The sequence below is a fragment of the Drosophila miranda genome, chromosome 3 (assembly GCF_003369915.1).
Source record: "Drosophila miranda strain MSH22 chromosome 3, D.miranda_PacBio2.1, whole genome shotgun sequence".
NCBI lineage: Eukaryota > Metazoa > Arthropoda > Insecta > Diptera > Drosophilidae > Drosophila > Drosophila miranda.
In genome coordinates this window covers 12453746-12472971 of record NC_046676.1, presented here as the reverse complement: position 1 = coordinate 12472971, position 19226 = coordinate 12453746, and the positions used below count along the sequence as shown (strand labels likewise).

General features: G+C 46.5%; 6 protein-coding genes across 8 annotated transcripts in view; 4 read left to right on the top strand and 2 right to left on the bottom strand.

Moving 5' to 3' along the window:
- Positions 1-19226, bottom strand: part of LOC108160214 (homeotic protein female sterile) — a 49209-nt gene that overhangs the window by 7626 nt on the left and 22357 nt on the right. For 2 of the 3 annotated variants that reach the window (XM_017294062.2, XM_033390346.1), the window contains exons 2-3: positions 13644-13674; positions 301-1308 (exon numbers count right to left, since the gene is read on the bottom strand). In XM_017294062.2, the coding sequence (XP_017149551.1) occupies positions 301-638 (338 nt within the window). In that variant the 5' untranslated portion in view covers positions 639-1308; positions 13644-13674. The remainder of the gene's footprint in view (positions 1-300; positions 1309-13643; positions 13675-19226) is intronic. The other variant, XM_017294063.2, reaches the window with a different exon arrangement.
- Positions 1919-3033, top strand: LOC108160218 (elongation of very long chain fatty acids protein F). The gene is made up of 3 exons (XM_017294068.2): positions 1919-2086; positions 2165-2349; positions 2410-3033. The coding sequence occupies exons 1-3, from the start codon at positions 2041-2043 to the stop codon at positions 2968-2970; spliced, it is 792 nt and encodes a 263-aa protein (XP_017149557.1). The 5' UTR covers positions 1919-2040; the 3' UTR covers positions 2971-3033.
- LOC108160217 (elongation of very long chain fatty acids protein F) lies at positions 3184-4425 on the top strand. Its single transcript, XM_017294067.2, has 3 exons — positions 3184-3279; positions 3361-3545; positions 3608-4425. The coding sequence occupies exons 1-3, from the start codon at positions 3246-3248 to the stop codon at positions 4235-4237; spliced, it is 849 nt and encodes a 282-aa protein (XP_017149556.1). The 5' UTR covers positions 3184-3245; the 3' UTR covers positions 4238-4425.
- LOC117187680 (probable salivary secreted peptide) lies at positions 7892-8410 on the bottom strand. The gene is made up of 2 exons (XM_033390354.1): positions 8187-8410; positions 7892-8120 (listed from the first exon to the last, which is right to left on the bottom strand). The coding sequence occupies exons 1-2, from the start codon at positions 8373-8375 to the stop codon at positions 7947-7949; spliced, it is 363 nt and encodes a 120-aa protein (XP_033246245.1). The 5' UTR covers positions 8376-8410; the 3' UTR covers positions 7892-7946.
- LOC108160221 (histone-like protein 18C) lies at positions 15006-16172 on the top strand. The gene is made up of 2 exons (XM_017294070.2): positions 15006-15439; positions 15502-16172. The coding sequence occupies exons 1-2, from the start codon at positions 15143-15145 to the stop codon at positions 15808-15810; spliced, it is 606 nt and encodes a 201-aa protein (XP_017149559.1). The 5' UTR covers positions 15006-15142; the 3' UTR covers positions 15811-16172.
- On the top strand, positions 17874-19044 carry LOC117187679 (histone-like protein 18C). Its single transcript, XM_033390352.1, has 2 exons — positions 17874-18290; positions 18353-19044. The coding sequence occupies exons 1-2, from the start codon at positions 18012-18014 to the stop codon at positions 18680-18682; spliced, it is 609 nt and encodes a 202-aa protein (XP_033246243.1). The 5' UTR covers positions 17874-18011; the 3' UTR covers positions 18683-19044.

The window sequence follows — 19226 nt, the reverse complement described above, 5'->3', positions numbered from 1 at the left end:
AAGCATGAAAATCGAATCGAGCAAATGTTGTCCCGTTAAAGTTAATGCAATTTTCATTTGGCGCTCTTAAAATGTAAATTTTATTAAACCATCCAGACGTGACACGCTGTACACTCTGCCCCCTTTCCGCCACACCGCAATACCCCAAGGGAGGGGGACAGTTTGACCTTTTTTTGATGTTCTCTGTGTTTTCCACTCCTTATCGGAAAAAACCGAATCGAACCCCAGCCCACGCCTTCGCCCCCGCCACCGCCCCAAAAGGGAGACCCTAAATGATTTGTTGGCTCTACTCGTACTCACAGGATGTCCAGCGGCAATTTGACGGAGCAATCGCGCAGTGTCGCCTGGTGAGGATTCGTGTGCTGATGAGGATGCTGATGCTGTGGATGCGAGTTCTGCTGCTGCTGCTGGTGCTGCTGCGGATGCTGTCTCTGGTGGTATTGCTGTGGGTGGTTGCCACCCCCGACGCCGTAGTGCTGATGGTGGTGGGGATGCTGCAGCAACTGCTGGTACTCGTGGTGGCCCTGCCCCTGCTGATGCCCATCCTGCCGTGGCAGATGCTGTGGCTGCTGCTGCTGCTGCTGAAGGGATTGCTGCTCGTTGCTGCTGCTGCCCGCACGTCTTTTGGCCGCAGTCATCAGTGAGGCAGCGGTGTACCGGGAGTACGTTCAATGGAGCCCAAATGATAGCCGCTCTTGGCTGTAAATGCAGCAACTAATTGGCCAGTGCCGGCGCTCCACTCAATTGCAGCGGACAAGCAGCATGCAGCAAGGATGCGGGCATGGATTTATGGCCCACCCGCCGCCACGCCTCTTGGGCTATCGCCCTACTTGGACTCTTCTCCTCTCGGACTCTCTCTCGCTAGCTCGTGTTCTGGCTTGTTTTGCTCTTTAATTAAATTCCAGCAGATTGCCGGAGAATTTGTAATCGGAGTTTCGCCTGTTACTCGCTCACTCGGTCACCGAAGCGAGGCATTGACTGGGCGACACATAGGGCCTCATTTCCGTCAGGACGCACAAAGGGGTGCGGTCCCATCACCACCATCATCAACTTTAACATCCCTTGGACAACATCCAGGTTTGACCTTATTGTTGTTCCGTAATTAGATTTGTTGTTGTTGCCGTTGTCCTTGGTTCGATCCGGCGTCGGTTCTGGCAACTTTTTCGCCCACTTTTGTGTTTCTGCTGCAAAGGCAGCTGCAGCCGAAGTATCTCCCGGCTGTGCTTTTGTATCTTTTGTTGCTTTTGTTGCTGGACGCCATTGTCTGTTCTCCAAAAAAAAAAGCGTATTCCACGAGCTTCAAGTCAACTGCAAAGCAAAACAAGAGAGAGATACAGGAGAAATTGATTACAAAAGTCAAGGTAGTACGAGGTAGCGAAATCAATTTGATTTGCATAAAATTCTAATTAGAGCACGATCGATTTGGTTCAACAAATTAGGGGATATGCAAGCCACAGTCTTTCAAACGCTGCGGATCATGGATCAGGGGCCTTGGAGAAGCGAAAAACAAATCGTATAGAGAGTGAAAGTGAAACTTCCTTTTGGCAAATAAATGGTCTTATATTTGATCATTTATTGTATAGATTACGTACACTAAAGATATCAAAAGGTAGAGTAAAGGTAGATAGAAACAAATGACAATCCTTGAGGTCATAAAATACTTTGATCTTTTTCTGGCAAGAAGCTCCCTCAAAAGTCGAATTATCTCTTCGATAATTTAGTTGAATTCCCAAAATGAATCCGACCTGACCTAAGGATAGACTACGGCTGCTACTCCCTTCCATCCAATGGGCGATTACCATTTCCAAATTAGAAAGTCAAATCGGTAGAATGTGTGTCTGTTCTGTGTCTGTGTCTGTGTCTGAGAGTTTGATTCGGTTGAGGCCTAGTTGACAGGCTTGGGGGGAATATTTAATCAGTTCTCTGTAGTTTAGTGTAGCGGTTCCGGCGCCCCATTCCAGTTTCGGACGTACGGGCTATAAAAAGCAGCGTTCGGTGGATAGAGCTGGATAGTGTTACGCTTTGGTTAACGGCTCCACCATGAACTCCAGCACAATTTTGGATATTTTCCGGACATTGCCAGCGGGTAAAAAACCGAGGATTTTGTCGAGTGTGGCAGTGGCAGCAGCCCTTTCATCTCATACGCCCCCCCTATACTCCGCAGATCCGGTGAAGCTGACACTGTTCAGCAGCCCGCTCCCGGCTCTGCTGATCGTCGTGGGATATCTGATCTTTGTGCTCAAGCTGGGCCGTGACTTCATGGCCCAGAGGAAGCCGTTCAATGTACGGCGAGTGATGCTGGTGTACAACCTCTGCCAGATCCTGATGAACGCCGTGATGTTCGGCTGTGTAGGTTAGTCCAGGGCCAGTGCTCAGACACATCTAACCCGTCTCCATGCCCTCCCTCAGGGTTTCTACTTCATCCTGATCCGGCGAGTGTACGATCTGCGATGCATGGAAATGCTTCCACTGGACCATCCCGAGAAGCACTTCGAGCGCCTGGTCGTCTACGCGTACTGGCTGAACAAGGTGCTCGACCTGGCGGACACCGTGTTCTTTGTGCTGCGCAAGAGCTACAAGCAGATCACCGTACTCCATGTCTACCACCACGCCCTGATGGTCCTGGGTCCGCCCGTCGTCTTCTACCTCTTCGGGGCCGGGGGCCAGCTCTGCATGATGGGCTTCCTCAATACCCTCGTCCATGTGGTGATGTACGCCTACTACTATGTGGCGGCCCAGTACCCGCAGATCAAGGGCAAGCTGTGGTGGAAGCAGTACATCACCAAGCTGCAGATGCTGCAGTTCGCCATTCTGTTCGTGCAGGCCACGCTGGTGCTGTGCCTCAATCCGGGCTGCAACTTCCCCCTCAGCCTGCAGTACCTCCAGCTGGCGGTCTCCACCTCGATGATGATCATGTTCGGGAACTTCTACTATCAGACCTACATCAGGGCAAAGAGCAAACAGCATTAATTACCAATAAAGTACAGCCCGTTCTGTTGGGTTCGCCCTTCCTCGTTGAGTCTGAAACTTAAAGTCTTGATCCAGCTCTAGTTCTAGCGCTAGTTCTGTTCTATGTTCTCTCTATGTTTTCTTCTCTCTCCCTGAAATGTGGGACAGAGAGCGCAGTTCAAAGATTTGAATAATACATTATTTGATTCGATTAATTCCACAAATGCAGGTCCGAATACATTTCAGTGTCTTTGAACAGTCAATAGGTGCCGTTCGGCCGACAATCAACGCTAGCGATGACGCTCGGTATTTTCGATATACCTCAAGGAGGTGCGAGACCCTTTATGTGCTAATCCGATAGTGCTTTTGTGGGCCAGATTCTCTAATCTCCGCTTGAAAACCAATCCACAGACCCAAATCCCATCCTCCTGGCCGGTTCGCCATGGCCGATGATCATCATTCTGGCGGCCTATCTGCTCTTTGTCCTCAAGCTGGGAAGGATATACATGAGAAACCGCAAGCCATACGACCTGAGGCGGGTGCTGATGGTCTATAATCTCGGCCAGGTGATCTACAATGGCCTCTACTTCGGAATTGTGAGTACCGACTGATGGGTGCCGCGGATCAGTGGATTGATTGTACTTTCCTTTCGCCTTAGGTCTTCTACTACCTGTTCATCGAGGGAATCTGCAATCTGCGCTGCATGGAGAGCTTCCCGCCCGACCATAGGTACCGGCAGCTGGAGCGGGTGGTGCACACCGCATACCTCGTGAACAAGGTGGTGGATCTGATGGACACCGTGTTCTTTGTGCTGCGAAAGAGCTACAAGCAGGTCACCTTCCTGCACATCTACCACCACGTGTTCATGGCCTTCGGGGGCTATGCGGTGACCCGAATCTACGGCACCGGGGGCCACTTCAACTCCGTCGGCCTGCTCAACACGGTCGTGCACACGGTCATGTACTTCTACTACTTCCTGTCCTCGCAGTATCCCGGCGTGAAGGCCAACATCTGGTGGAAGAAGTACATCACGTTGACGCAGCTTGTCCAGTTTGTGCTGCTCTTCAGTTACTCCTTCTACGTGCGATTCCTATCGCCCAACTGCCCCATTCCGCACAGCCTGCTCTACCTGAACATGTTCCAGGGCATCGTCTTCATGTATCTGTTCGGCAAGTTCTACATCCAGGCGTATGTCCGGCCTCCTCCTGTCCAGCCCGAGTCCCAATCCCAGTCCCTGTCTCAGTCCCAGTCCCTGCCCCAGTCCATGCAGAAGCAGAAGCTGTCGTAACCAGCTCAATATGGCCGCGAATATACCCTGTTCATTACAGCAATATATGCGCATATCGATCAGCCAATCCCATGCGCATGCAACTAGCAACGACCCCATATGGATAGATTTCTGGACTTTCGAACATTTTGCGGAATAAATAAAACTATGCTAATGGCAAATGCCATATGCTATTATCCCAACATGTATTCATTATTTTCTTTGGAATAGGACATCTTATTATCTGATCCCATAGGATCGTATTCCTATGCCCGTTAAAGCGATCTAGACACTAGATATTTGTGCTACAATATTTACCATTTAGAAAGAGAATAAAACGCACGTGTTTCACTCTCTTGCGGTATTCGAATGTCTCGTAGTTTCTGGCATATAGTACAATGAAGCGATCTAGTAAATGTATCGATGTAGACGCAGAAACACCATGGGTCTAGACGTTGTACCGTCTTCATTCTGGGCAAATAATCTAAACTGAATCAGAAAAGGGTTCTACAATTGCATGGAGATGTCCAACATTCCATTTCATTGAGATCTCCGTATCTACCGGTCTTCCCCAATGGGTTCTTGGTAAGTGAATATTTCTCTATAGAACTGAATATCTTTACCGAGCATAAGCTCAAAGTATCTGTAGATATTTGTACATATACTCGTACGATACACATCATATCCCCCATTGCTCATCAACTTTGTAAAAGGCAAAGATGCGAACGGTTATCCGGTGAGTGCGCCGTAAAGCAAAGCCGTTTAAGCATCGACAGAGTGGAAAACTGGATGCCGGAAAAACAACTTGGGGCAATCAGCCATACTCCTTGCCTTTGCACGCATCTCCACGGCTCCCTCTCCACCTCCAATGACCCGGTGTATGTGTGTTGTTTTTGCTCGTTTGTTAGCACGTTGAAAAAGCTTCCCTTGATAAGCATAAGAAATGGAGGCAAGGAAAGGAAACTAGCTAGCTGCAACAGTGTGTCTGTGTCTGTATCCGTATCTGTATCTGTATCTGTGTGTTTTGTGCAACGAGTGAATGCACATAACAAGCTTCTATCATATCGTATCCCGAACCATCCTCCTCCCTCCCCCGAAAGATGGAGTCGCCATAACTGTAGCTAAAGTCCGTGCGGCACGAGTCAAACTTAAGCCGAAAATTTGCCGTGCCATACGTACGTACAGATCTGTTGGGGGTGTATCCCCCCACATAAGACCCTTTGTGTGGCAACCAAGATTCACTTGAAGCAACTGCATTTACTGCCTGGGAAAAACGAAAACAATTGCCGCAAATATGGCAAATGGCAATTGAAAAACAAAAGTCTCTCACTGGATCCGTTTGCTGGCTGCTTTCACACTTGCAACGATGCCGCATGCCAGAGACAGCAGAAACAGCAGAGAGACCCTAGCACAAAAGGCCACTGAAGACAAGGACATGACAGGAAAAACACTGTAAAAGAAAGCGCAGAAGGTCGGAGAAAATGCAGCAGCAGTAAAAAGAAAAAATAACGCACAAAATTGGCTGTGAAATGAACAACGAGACGACGTCTCACTTTTGTGCTTTTGTTGAAAGGGAAAAATTAAGGGCGGTGTCAAGGGGAAATAGAAATAGGGCATGGCCCGGAGAGGACAGAGGTAAAGGAATCTGATGCCGTCAAAGGCAAATGCAAATCTCGGCTTAAACCCTCAAGAAAGAGAAGGAAAAAGCTAGAGAAAGTTCGTAATTCCTTCGGTTAATGCTACGACAGACACTGAGACACAATTTCCAATCAATTTCACATGCAAATGAGCCATGGAAGCACCTCAGTTGTTTTAAAGCCCGAAACATACATTCTGTCATCTCTAAACATGTAAATAAATTGTGTTTAATTACGAATGGTCTTCCATTCCGACTCACTGAACAAACAATATGGTATACACGCATGCAGACAGGCAGACGGACAGCCGGACCGATAGACAGACAGACAGACAGACACTAAAGATATCAGAAATGATGTGGCAAAAGGCCAAGGATTCAAGGAGTAGTGGCATACCCAGAAGGGACACGGGGACTGAGTGCCTGGCAAGTTTCCCATAATTTACACTTTATCGAACAACAACAAGCCACATGCATAATATATGGCTCCACCCTGCTCCCCAATGGCAGCTTCTCCTGCATGAAAGGGAGCCGAAGCTCTCCCACTGACTGGCGTTTGAGGTCACCAGCAGGGGGTAACCGTAACATCCTGTAAGTTCCCTCTTTCTCCCTCTCTCTCTCTTGTATGCAAAGCGGACGTCAATCAGAGCTGCCACAACTGCATTCTACATGATGTTGCACGTCGAAGCCAGAAGGGAATGTCAAATCCTGAGCACCTGTTAACCCACATATTTGTTGTTTGATCCGTGCGAACCCGGCAAGCAATTTACATTTTGGATTCCACCTCAAAAGCCTTACCATCCATAAAAGAATCGGGCAAATGGCGCATCTATGGGATGTGTGGCATCTCCGCTTCGTTTCGGTCGGTCGTTTGGGGAATATGGCACAATAAAATTTTAATTCCTAACGATTGATGGTTGCCCCGGTACCTCCAATACGGACAGGACTCTGTGTATTGCAGCACGCATCAATGGATGCCCAGGGATGCTCCAGGTCCTGCACAGGGATCCATTCAATACATTAAATTTTATAACCCAGCTAATTTGCATATGTAAGAGTGTATACACAGGCGGGGATACGATATGTGTGTGTGTGTTGATTGGATTTATTTGACTTTCACGGAGGACAGCCATAGAGCACGGGACGGGCGTGTGTGAGGGAGCGAGGCGACTCTAAGTGCCTGACATTTGCTAAATGGCAAAAGCACACCGCCTCCCTGCCTCCCCGCCTCCTTGCCGCCTGCCACCCCATAGCACCGACTGTTGTTGGGGCTACTCGTAACATTTTCCCCCCATTTAGGGCAAACCGAAAATTGCACTCGCCTCGTTAGTACCTGAATGGGAAGTGTAATTACGAGCAATAACCAGACCCACAACCACCCCCCCACCACACATCAAGCCATAACCTTAGTCTTTCCAATCGAATCGAGCGGCTATAACCTTTAAATTTCGGCCTATACCGACCGACCTTGGCCACAAACACACATTTTGATGTGGCCTTTATAATGGCTATAAGTGCATTAATGATTTACGGCTCAACAGTTCTGTATTGTTGCTATTTCTGTGCTGAATCAAGTTTCTGTTAAATATTTACAGCAATCAGAAATTCCCACAACTAGTTTTGTGTGGCGATTTTTGCAGGAGGAATAATCTATTATCCCCTTTTGAGATCCTATTTTCACCTTGTGCCAGTTTTTTCTCCTGCTTGCTATTTATATCCCAATTTTAAGTTGTAGTCTCATGTTAAACAGTCATTAAATAACCGAAACTCCCCAAACATATATGTTACGCTTAAAATGCTTTACTTTTTACACAATTTACCAAATTATCTGTATCTATATCTATATCGCTCTCCAACTACAAATTACTGCAGTTCATTTGACTCTGGCAAATTGTATATTCAAATGTTGAGTACACATGGTAAATGTACGATTGCCCGACATGAAATGTGGGTCATACTCATGCACAAAAAATGTGCATCCACTGACTAAACAAACCCGTTGGATAAATATTCACCGGCCATAAACAAACAATCAGAACTGTCAGAAGGGGGCTACAGTGCGTGTATAATTAAAAGTATCCATTGAATGGCGGCTTAAAGTCCATAGATATCCACGATGAAGCTGAATCCCTTGTTCCGCTGGCTCTTGAAGTGGATCTTTGCGTAGGTGGTCTGGGGGCCGCCTGCCTGCAGATAGGCATAGCCGCCCTGCCCGTCGCGGACCTGGTCGGTGATCACGATTTGGGTGATGGTTCGGGCCAGTTTGTGCTTTTGACAACAAGTTGCAATTAATCTCTGGGCAGATCCCAAGGGGATAGTCGTGGTACAACTCACATTTTGATTGAAGATTAAATCCCTTGTGACAACTCTCAAAAACGAGGACTTCTCGGTGATGATATCGCGCCGCAGATGCATGTCCCGGAAGGAGCGTGATCCCCATGTGACACTATGGCTGGGACCACGTCCCGCCGCTTGGCAGAGGGCTGTCACGGATATTAGCACCAGAAATATGTAAACCCTCATATCGGAATCTTCCCTAGAGTATGGGGAACAGATCAGCAGATTCGGGTATTTTATAGGTAGTAACGTAGTTCTAAAAATATCCCACTATTGTCTCCGAGCAGCTGTACAGGCGGTGCAAAGAAAAGACCTCGATTCAACCTTTTTCCCATTCAAAAGAATTGTATGAACCTTTCCCTGCGTTCCACCTCGATGACTTCTCTCTCTAGAAATACTTTCTCAAAGACCTCTCCATTCGAGAGAAGGCTTGAGACTTTTGTTTCGCCTCGGGTTTCGGTTTCAGCCGCCATTCCGGCCGGGTCTCTTCTTGCGGTTGGCTGCTTTAAATACCGCTGGGTGCTGCGCCGTGTGGGTGTCTGGTTACGCTCCTCTCGCAGGCAGCGTAAAGCTTTAAGGCAAATATTTATTTAATTTTAACATCCCACGGCCCTGTTTCGGCCCTGTGCACAGATCCAATTTACTCAAGTACAAAGAGCCGACTCGAGCAGACCCTGTCGCGTATATTGTTGAAAATTTTATTGTGCAAACATGACTACGTCAGTGCGATTGTCTCTCTCTCTCTCTCTCTCTCTCTCTCTCTATGTGTGTGTGCGTGTATCTACGATATGTATGTGGGTGTGTGTATGTTTTATGGTTGCCACGTTGGTTTTTCTCATTTGTGTGCACAAACAAACGCACAGAGAAACAGCAACAGCACAAACAAAATGGCCAAGCAACCGTTCCGTTGTTAAGTGCCTCTCTCTCTCCCTTTCTCTCTCTGTCTAGCTAGCTGTGTTTTGGTGTTTACCACAAAAAAATATACAAATAAAAAGGCGATTCATTGGCAAACAAATCAGCAAAAATGTGAATTCGGGCGAACAATAAACTACAGCTGTAGGCGGCAATAAATATTTTCTGCTTTTTTTTGGAGGGGTGGGGGTATAGGCTTTTTTTAATAAAACATATCTTTCGCTTTCTTCAACAATCCTTTTCTTAAATGTGTAAATATTCATTCCACATAAGGGTTTCCTTAGTTTTCTTTGCTAAAAAGACCCTGATAGAACCCCCTGTATGTACTAGTGGATAAGCTCTACGCTCTAGCCATATTTACTATTCATCATCATATATTTGTATTAAGCTTTTATGTTTTTTTAAGCTACTTCACTTTTCATACGAAAATATCATTAAACTCTTTTCTGTATACTGTTTTTGGTGGAAATTGAATGCCTGGAATGGATGCGCACTAATTTAATTAAAACCGATCCACTACATCATGTAAATGGCGAAAAACATTGTGTTTACTGTCCGTCCCGTCTAACATATTGTTTTTATCATTTTTCATGTACATGAGATCCCTGAAAGTTGCTGAATTGTCGCGTTGTGGGGCAGCACTTGAAGCTGAAAGCGCTTTAAATAATTTTAATTAAAACAAATGGCACTCGAAATAAAACACGCACATCAAACAGCCAGAGGGGGCGGTTCATGGGAGGTTCCTGGTGGGTGGATTGGTGGCTGAATGGAACAGACATAGCGTGTAATTACGTCCGACGTATAGCGAAGCGAGGCACAGCGAGGGAGGGAGGGTCCTTGTTTGTGTTGGAATCAAGTGGTGGTGGTGCTGCTGCTGCTGTTGACAGTGCACGGCGGCAACATCAGAGGCCACGGCAGCGACATTCGCACTACGCCACTACGCACAGCCCTCATTGTGGTGGCAGCCAACAGGGCGGGGAAGAGCAGAGCAGAGCAGAGCAGAGCAGAGAGACACATAGATCCCTGGCACCGTGCTCTTCATTCGTGACAAGTTGGAGAGAAAGCAAACATGAAGGGCGACGGACGCAGAAGCGAACAGCAGACAAACTTCCCAACAACTTCATTTTCGGTGTTTTCGAGTGTTCTGACATGCCTTGTTCCTAGAGTTCAAAGGGTATATTGGGCGCAGAAACTATTTGCAACGAGCAGGACGAAGCATTCGCCAGCGGATCTTTGTGTCTGCATAGGCACCGTGATCTAAGAGGCAATGAAAGCTAAACGATCCACCAATATCCGACGCCATGGAGTCTTTGAGAATTATAGATCATTTTCAAATTATAGGGTATCCCGTAGTCGCACTACACAGCTTTAGGCTTCTTCCAATGGCTGCTGTTGAAAGTGTTGGTGGTTTCTCGCTGGTGTTGGTGCAGTTGATATTGTCAGAGTGGGTGTCACTGTTCTCGTGGCACGGTTCATGCTTGAATCATGCCTCCAGCTTACAACACAATCAAAGGACCCAGACCCAGAACCAGACATTAACCATACCGCTTAACCCTTATTCCTTCTACGGCAGAAAGCAGAAACCCCATTGCAATTAGACTATAGAGCTTTCCAGGGGCCAAAAGGGGGGATGGAAGGTCCCCAAAATTACATTTAATCATTGTTATTTTAGGCACTCTGACCCCGTCCGCTCGGGCAGAGTGTTTCGCTGGCCTTTTACCCGCCCTGCCTCATCCCCGGCTGACACAAAAGCCAAACAACAAATCCACGTTTATATATACACAATATATCCTGGGTGGCATGCTCGTAAGTACATTTGATAAAAAGCCACTTAGTGTGGCATTCTGGACTTAGCCAAAGCCCAGCGAAATCTCCACCAAAATATCTTCCACACTCTCATCCATAACCCATTTAGGAGCTGCTTCTGTGGGATGGATTGGTGGTGCTGCTGCTGCTGTTGCTGCTGCCAGAGCGCTTAACACTTTGGGCTTGCCACACTTTTTGACAATATCAAACTTGAGTGGCACACAGCTGACAGCAGAAGAGGGGGACAGTGGTGGCAGTGACTCGGGCGGCAAATAAATAACGTTTAAAGCGTAAATATGGTAAACGACATTAACGGGCGGCGCCCTCAAGTGTCAGTTGTCGGCTGTCAAAGCCACAAGAGGCCATGGGCACCCACCCACACACACACACACACACAAACACCCACTCTCTTTCACCCCTCGTTCCCACCACAGTTTGCCAAATTTTGAGAACATTTACATTATGATTTTCCTGCATTACAAAATAATTCTGCCAACATTTTTAAATATATTTCTAGAAGTTTCTAGCTTTTATTTATAATATTAACAGCAGAATAGCACAATAGATTTCTCAAAGAATGGCTGGTTTACTTCAAGTCATAAATTCAGTGGCAAATATTTACTCATTTCCTTTTAAATTTGAGGATCAAAACTTTCTCTGACTCGTGCCTCTTCTTGGAGCTGAAGTGACAATGAAATTTTCTAATTTTTCCCAATTTTCTACTCTCGTGCCATTTAGAAAATTCCTTGGAATATGTTTCTCCTAATTTGATTACAGCCAAATAAAGTGCAACAGCTTCGTCCTTCAATGAGTTGTGACCATGGAAAATAATAATAAAATGTTAGAGCAACGACCATTCTCTCAGTGTACTAGTAGTATGTGTGGCTCTTCCTTTTCCCCCTGATCCACAAAGTGACAATGAGATTGCGCATACGCCGCTTGGCCCCAAGATGTTCCACTCGCAATTACGCTGCAGAAATGTCGAGCATTATTAGAACGACACTTGTTGAAGGGCAAGGGGATGGGGATGGGGATGGGGATGGGGATGGGGACGGCGATGGGGATGGCTATAGCGGAAAATCCTCAGCTGTCAGCTTCCATTGAGGTTCGGTTCTCCAAAGCTGCCAAAGACATTTTCAATGAATGCGAATTCCATTTCGGGCCGGGAATCACAGAGCTATAAAATTATTTCTTGGCATGCAAATTGCATTTCGAGGGGGGGGGGGGGGGTAACGTTGCATTTCCTTTTGGCTGCGCTGTCAACAGCGGATTGCAGATAAGCCCCAACCAAATGGATTTTCATGGATTTCCCCCAGCCAAGTTTCCTTCCAGTTTGGCGGACAACGAGAAATACTTTTCATATTTAATTGCAACGAGGGGGCACGAGCACCCCTGAAAGAACATGTGGCCAAATGCCGGTGCCAAAGTGCAGGCCAAGTGCCACAGAAAATTACATCAAAGGAATGAAAATTTGCCAACTCGCAATTGAAATTTGTTTGCCAACTCTAACACGAAGACGAGCACGGTCTTGGGGGCCATGGGGGTCGTGGTTCTTGGGCATGTGGTGGCTTTGGGGCTGTTGCCCTCAAAAGTTTGTCGAAATTAGACGTGGCAGGCAAGTAATGGAGACACCCGAAAGGAAATGCTTATTATTTGCATAAGCTCCACACACACAAAGCCCCCGACAAGTGACAGGACAAACGAACGGGCCGAAAGAAATGCAAATTGTGCCGGAAAATTTAAATGTCAGTCAACAATTCAGTTGTTAAACTCGCATTACAAACAGAGACAGGGACAGGCACAGGCACGGGCACAAGAGGTGGCACATGCTCTGGCTTTGGTTATACTGTTGCCAGGGACTGTGTCGATCTCAGGGCTCTGTTTTAGATGCTGCGCTTAATCGAAAAGCGTGCGTGCCAGATAGAGTGAGTGGGGGGCCGACTAGCTTATCATCTCTGCAAAGAAAATAAAAGAAAATAAGAGCAGGGAAAACTTTCCTCACACACTGCCAGAGAACTTTTCACTTTTGTTTCGGTTTTCGGGATTTTCTTTGCAGCAGCTTTCGGCTCTGCCATTCGATGTCAATTTAAAGTTTTTGCGTTCTCTCGGTTCGGATCGGATCGGGTGTGCCGAAATAAAAGTTTTTTGTGTGCCACAAGTTTGGGGCAATTGTGCGAATCCTTTCGGCCGCTGTGCCGCTGCAGCATGCAGCATAATCGATTCGCATCTTGCCTTTTTCATTTTAATAACTTTTTCACGAGTCCCGACCGGCAGTGCAACAATTACGTGCAGCAAGTGCAATAGCAGCAAACAACTAACAAGCCAACAAACCAACAAACAGCCAACAAACAAGCGCCAGCCATCGACAACAATGGCAACAAAGGATGGCCATAAAACTGCGCCATACAGCGGTAGAGGAAGCTGGGCACAAAACTGCAAACTGGGTTAAACACTTGGCCAGAGCTTCCGCCAGAGTTTCCACCTGAGCTTCTTCCCTTGACATTTCGCCGGAGTGCAACTTTGTTGCTGCTCCGCGATGCATTCAAGTGGCATGTTGCCTTGGCTCGGCCATAATTGAGGCACGCGCTAAGCGCGCCGCAGCGGCGGGGGCAATGCGAAATCATTTCTGGTCGAAAACCCCTTCGGAATGCAGGCTATGGTTGGATCCAATTACTAGGTGCCACGTAGTCGAGCCATAGCACATTTTGTGCAATTATTGCTGCAACTTCCACTCACCCAGAAGTTAATTTCCGCTTGGGCGCCGCAGCTGCAACGAGAGAATGCGAATGGAGAATAGTTTATAATTAATATTAACGCATTTTCGTTTCAATAATGAATGGAGCTAATTTATTTACAACATGCCAACCGCAAGCGCGGGCTGGGAACCCCCTTCTCCCTGGTGGGCTGGAGGCCGTGTCGGAGCAGCATTTGGGGGCAGCGTAGGGACACGGTTTTTGTGTGGCAGGTGGCAGGGCAAAAGTTTCATTTTGTCAGAGCTGTGGCAGCCAACGCGTTTTAATTCAATTGAGAATGATTAAAAATTAATTCCAAATTAAATGTAAGCTCAATGAAATTGTAGTTAAAAATTGGAAACAGCAATGGGGCGGAAGAGCGGGGAGGCTGAGAGAGAAAGAGAGACATATTATTGACATGACGTGACAAAAAGGGAGAAAGAGAGAAAGAGAGTGCGAAAACGCAGGGTAAAAGTTGATTGGATGGCAAATGTCGAAACTTAAACGAAAGAACACACAATCACGCACACGCACACCACCACATACGCGTGTGTGTGTGTGTGTGTGTGTGTGGAAGCGGAAACGGAAGTTGTTACAAAGTCTGTTGAAATCAATTTAAAAAGTAAACTTGTTACGTAGAAAAACCGAAACAAGAGAAACCGAAACGGAAAAAGCAAAGAGGAGCCAGGAAAAATGGGAAAACTAATTGCACAGGGCACACTTTTTTGCTTGCTAATGGGCCTGCAAACGAGCTTCAAGTTTTCCCTCCTCCTATTGATTCCTACACACACACACACACACACACACACACACACACACACGGGCGCTCCATTTTGTGGCACCATGAAAGTTTTTGCCTCATTTCGCTGGCCCTCATTGTTTTTGCACTCTCGAAAATCTGCGTGTGGCAGGGGCACGGCACAGCCCTTTTGCAGCTGCAATTAAAGTTAGTTGAGGACCGCTCCACCCCACCCCGCACACCCCACAGCCCACCTAACAACTACCACCAGTGCTATACTGCACTTTAATTAACCCAACTCCAGGACTCCATTCTGCAGGACTGCATTCTCCTTTCCCAGCTAATGGCAATTTATGGGCGATAATTTATGGTCTAAATACATAAAAACAAGTGAGAAAAAAGGGGAACAAAGGAGCGAACAAGGGAATGCCAGTACATACTCTTTAATGGTAAAAGCTTCACTTAATGCAGATCGATTTTCTCTACAAAGAGAGGGAACTTTTGTCAACAATAGCCTGATCCTGCCTTTCCAAACTCAAAAGGAATTTGGAAACACACAAAAATACCCAGTCAATGGAGTCTCTGAGTTTTCACTTGAACAAAAATTGTTTGGTCGAAAGCAAGGCCAGGCCTCAGTTCAGTGTAAGTTTGTTATTCATACGAGAAACATCTAGCTACAAATCCAAATTGTTAAGTTTTTTGTGAGCTTCCATTTATAACTTCTAGATTTTTCCCAAATTTGTTGTTAATTCTTTTGAGATACAATGTCAGTGTCCAGGGTAAATTCGAGCAATGAATCCGATTTACGCACTCAATTCGCTTCCTCAATCGAATTGGAAGTCGACAATGCAAAGCCCTCATCGGAAACCGAATTGGGGAGCAGCGACGTCGATGTCGCCCTCCCAGATTCGTCCAGAAGGAGCTCCGCTGCCGCGTTTTTAAATTACATGCGGGAATGTAAGCGCCGGTTTGGATCCAAGCACCTTGGGCAGGGGTTTGCAAATGCCGCGACGCAGCGTTGGAGGGCGATGTCCCCAGAGCACCGAGCCCGGTACCGACGGGTGAGTTCCTTGTGCATCTAAGTCCACCAATGAGTGCAGCAACTCCTTTGTGGTCCCAACAGTCCGAATATCGATCTGCCAGCTCCATTAAGCCAAGCAAGAGCAGTGAAAAGAAGGCATTATGCAGCACGGGAGCTCTTTCAGTGGTTCATTCGGGTTTCTCCCTGGACGAGGTGGACTCTGGCATGAAACGCAAAAGTAAGCGCAGCTGCGGAAAGTCTAAGCGAAAGAAGTCGGCTTGTGGCAAGCGCAGACGCAGGAAGTCCGCTTGCAAGAAACGCAAGAGCCGCAAGTCTAAGAAAAGCTGCTCAAAGCCACGCCGCCGCAAGTCCCGCAAGGCGAAGTGCAAGAAGGGTGATGATCCCCACTAAGGAGGTATTGGACCAGAGAGAAATTACTGTAAATTCGCACAACGAGCGGGGAAACCTCCAACCTGTCTCAATTTGGAACTGAAGAAGCGGTACCTGGGACAAAGTCGCGAGCGATGATCCGCGATTCTCAACCCATGTCGCTGCCCAGCCAAGAAAAGGAGCTTCAAAGCTTGGAAGGCCCCCAACCACCTATTCGGGACACATCGACGTCTTACCACCCACCAATAAATGTGTGTTCTTAAACTACTCTAATTTCTGTATCAGTTCGTGAAATTGTCCAAGAAGTTACCATCGCATCTAATCATCTCCATAATGATAATAAATTGGCATAAAAACTATTCCAAAAAGTGCCAGAAATAACATATAAGCAACAGCTTGCTAAGTTTTCTCCGGAATATTTCGATTGACTTTCCGTTGGACCGATTATTCGGATGGTAGCTACTATAAGGATGTCTGCACAATAAAGTATATTTTTAATAATGCAGAAAATCAACCTTTTGCTTTCTGTTGCCGCTGTTCCATAAAGCGTACCGCTGCCGTGTGACTAATATTATTTTATTTGGCTTGGGTCTAAGCGGTTACTGGTTTTATTCAGGTTTCCCTGGACGTCTGGCAACAAAAAAGGGAAGATATCCAGATCTCCCAATTTGACGACTCCGAACTTCTTTTTGTGGGGTTATTTGAAAAGCAAAGTTCACGCCAGCAAACCATAGAAGAGCTCAAGGAAAACATTGGTGCCATACCTCCCGAGGATCTCCAAAAAGTATTTGAAGAATCTGCCAAAAGATCATGTTTTATTGTTACCAAGAAATGTGACCACTTGATTGATACTGTGCTTAAAAATGATTCTGAATTAACTATAAAGGACCAAACTATATAAAAATACCTCTTGTTGTAAATCGGTTGTTCGATATTTTCACAGCGCAATAAAAGATGGCGCATCCTGCATATATTTTTTTGTACAGATATCTTATGTGTTTATTGCATCTCCACTTTTAAGTAAGAGACTAACCAGAAGGTATCAGAAGGTATTCGTATTCTAATTTATTGTTATTTATTTCATCTTTTCTCTGCAGTAGGCTGTGTCTGCAAAGTTGGGAGTACCGGTGGGAGGCGAGCTGTGCTTGATTTTTTGGTAATTGTCCTAGTATCTCATCCTTGACGAGTTTGATGTGCAAGTCTCTGTGGAGAGACCTTGGTGCCTGAGTGATGGTTCTCAGGATTCTGGACTGTGCTCGCTGGACAGTGTCGAATTTTCTTTATAGGAGGACTTTATAGTCCCAGCTTAGGGGAGAGTGACGGCTTATTAGCCAGTGGAAGTGACTTGCTTTAACTGTGCGAAGAGTCTTCTTGGCTTCTATGGGCTGGCGCCAGGTGAACGCCTGTCCAGATGGACGCCCAGGTATATTTAGCACGACGCGTGCCTTGTTTAGTACCAAAGAAGGACAGCTGTGTTTGTTAAGAGTAAAAGCAACATGCTTTAATTTATATTCGTTGTCGCCATCTCTCAGCAGCTAGTAGATGGAGGACTAGTTGTGCCGGTGCCTTCACTGGGCATCTGGAGTAAGCAAACGTTGAGGTTGTTACCTGGTTATGTTTAGGTATATCCGTCATGCACAAGGCGTAGAGGATTGGTCAGCAGCTTTGTGATTCCGTACATAAGTCCGTCTAGCCAGACTCGGAGAAATGCTTGTCCTACGTTTTCGAATAGTGCCGTGCAGTAATCCCGCTGTTCAAATGCAGTACGCACCTCTGACGTGATGCGGTTGACCTGCTCAATCGTTAAGTGCTTTTCTCGAAAGCCGCATTGATGCGATGGTACTATGTTGGTACAATGCGCTTATGTGCATTTTTCAAATAGCTTTGAAGGACATGTGAGCAGGTTAATTGGTCTGTACGACGATGGCTGTCTTTTAGCTTTTACTTCTCCCAGCTTAGATATTGAAAGGACTTTGAAGAGCCTTGAAATTGGAAAAATGTCCATAAATATTCCTAAAAAATACCCAGTCAATGGAGTCTCTGAGTTTTCACTTGAACAAAAATTGTTTGGTCGAAAGCAAGGCCAGGCCTCAGTTCAGTGTAAGTTTGTTATTCATACGAGAAACATCTAGCTACAAATCCAAATTGTTAAGTTTTTTGTGAGCTTCCATTTATAACTTCTAGATTTTTCCCAAATTTGTTGTTAATTCTTTTGAGATACAATGTCAGTGTCCAGTGTAAATTCGAGCAATGAATTCACTTCCTCAATCGAATTGGAAGTCGACAATGCACAGCCCTCATCGGAAACCGAATTGGGGAGCAGCGACGTCGATGTCGCCCTCCCAGATTCGTCCAGAAGGAGCTCCGCTGTCGCGTTTTTAAATTACATGCGGGAATGTAAGCGCCGGTTTGGATCCAAGCACCTTGGGCAGGGGTTTGCAAATGCCGCGACGCAGCGTTGGAGGGCGATGTCCCCAGAGCACCGAGCCCGGTACCGACGGGTGAGTTCCTTGTGCATCTAAGTCCACCAATGAGTGCAGCAACTCTTTTGTGGTCCCAACAGTCCGGATATCGATCAGCCAGCTCAATAGCTCCGAGTGAGCAAAGCAAGAGCAGCCTGCTCTGCAGGAAAGTGAGGTCATTATACAGCACGGGATCTCTTTCAGTGGTTCCTTCGGGTTTCTCCCTGGACGAGGTGGACTGTGGCATGAAACGCAAAAGTAAGCGCAGCTGCGGAAAGTCTAAGCGAAAGAAGTCGGCTTGTGGCAAGCGCAGACGCAGGAAGTCCGCTTGCAAGAAACGCAAGAGCCGCAAGTCTAAGAAAAGCTGCTCAAAGCCACGCCGCCGCAAGTCCCGCAAGGCGAAGTGCAAGAAGGGTGATGATCCCCACTAAGGAGGTATTGGACCAGAGAGAAATTACTGTAAATTCGCACAACGTGCGGGGAAACCTCCAACCTGTCTCAATTTGGAACTGAAGAAGCGGTACCTGGGACAAAGTCGCGAGCGATGATCCGCGATTCTCAACCCATGTCGCTGCCCAGCCAAGAAAAGGAGCTTCAAAGCTTGGAAGGCCCCCAACCACCTATTCGGGACACATCGACGTCTTACCACCCACCAATAAATGTGTGTTCTTAAACTACTCTAATTTCTGTATCAGTTCGTGAAATTGTCCAAGAAGTTACCATCGCATCTAATCATCTCCATAATGATAATAAATTGGCATAAAAACTATTCCAAAAAGTGCCAGAAATAACATATAAGCAACAGCTTGCTAAGTTTTCTCCGGAATATTTCGATTGACTTTCCGTTGGACCGATTATTCGGATGGTAGCTACTATAAGGATGTCTGCACAATAAAGTATATTTTTAATAATGCAGAAAATCAACCTTTTGCTTTCTGTTGCCGCTGTTCCATAAAGCGTACCGCTGCCGTGTGA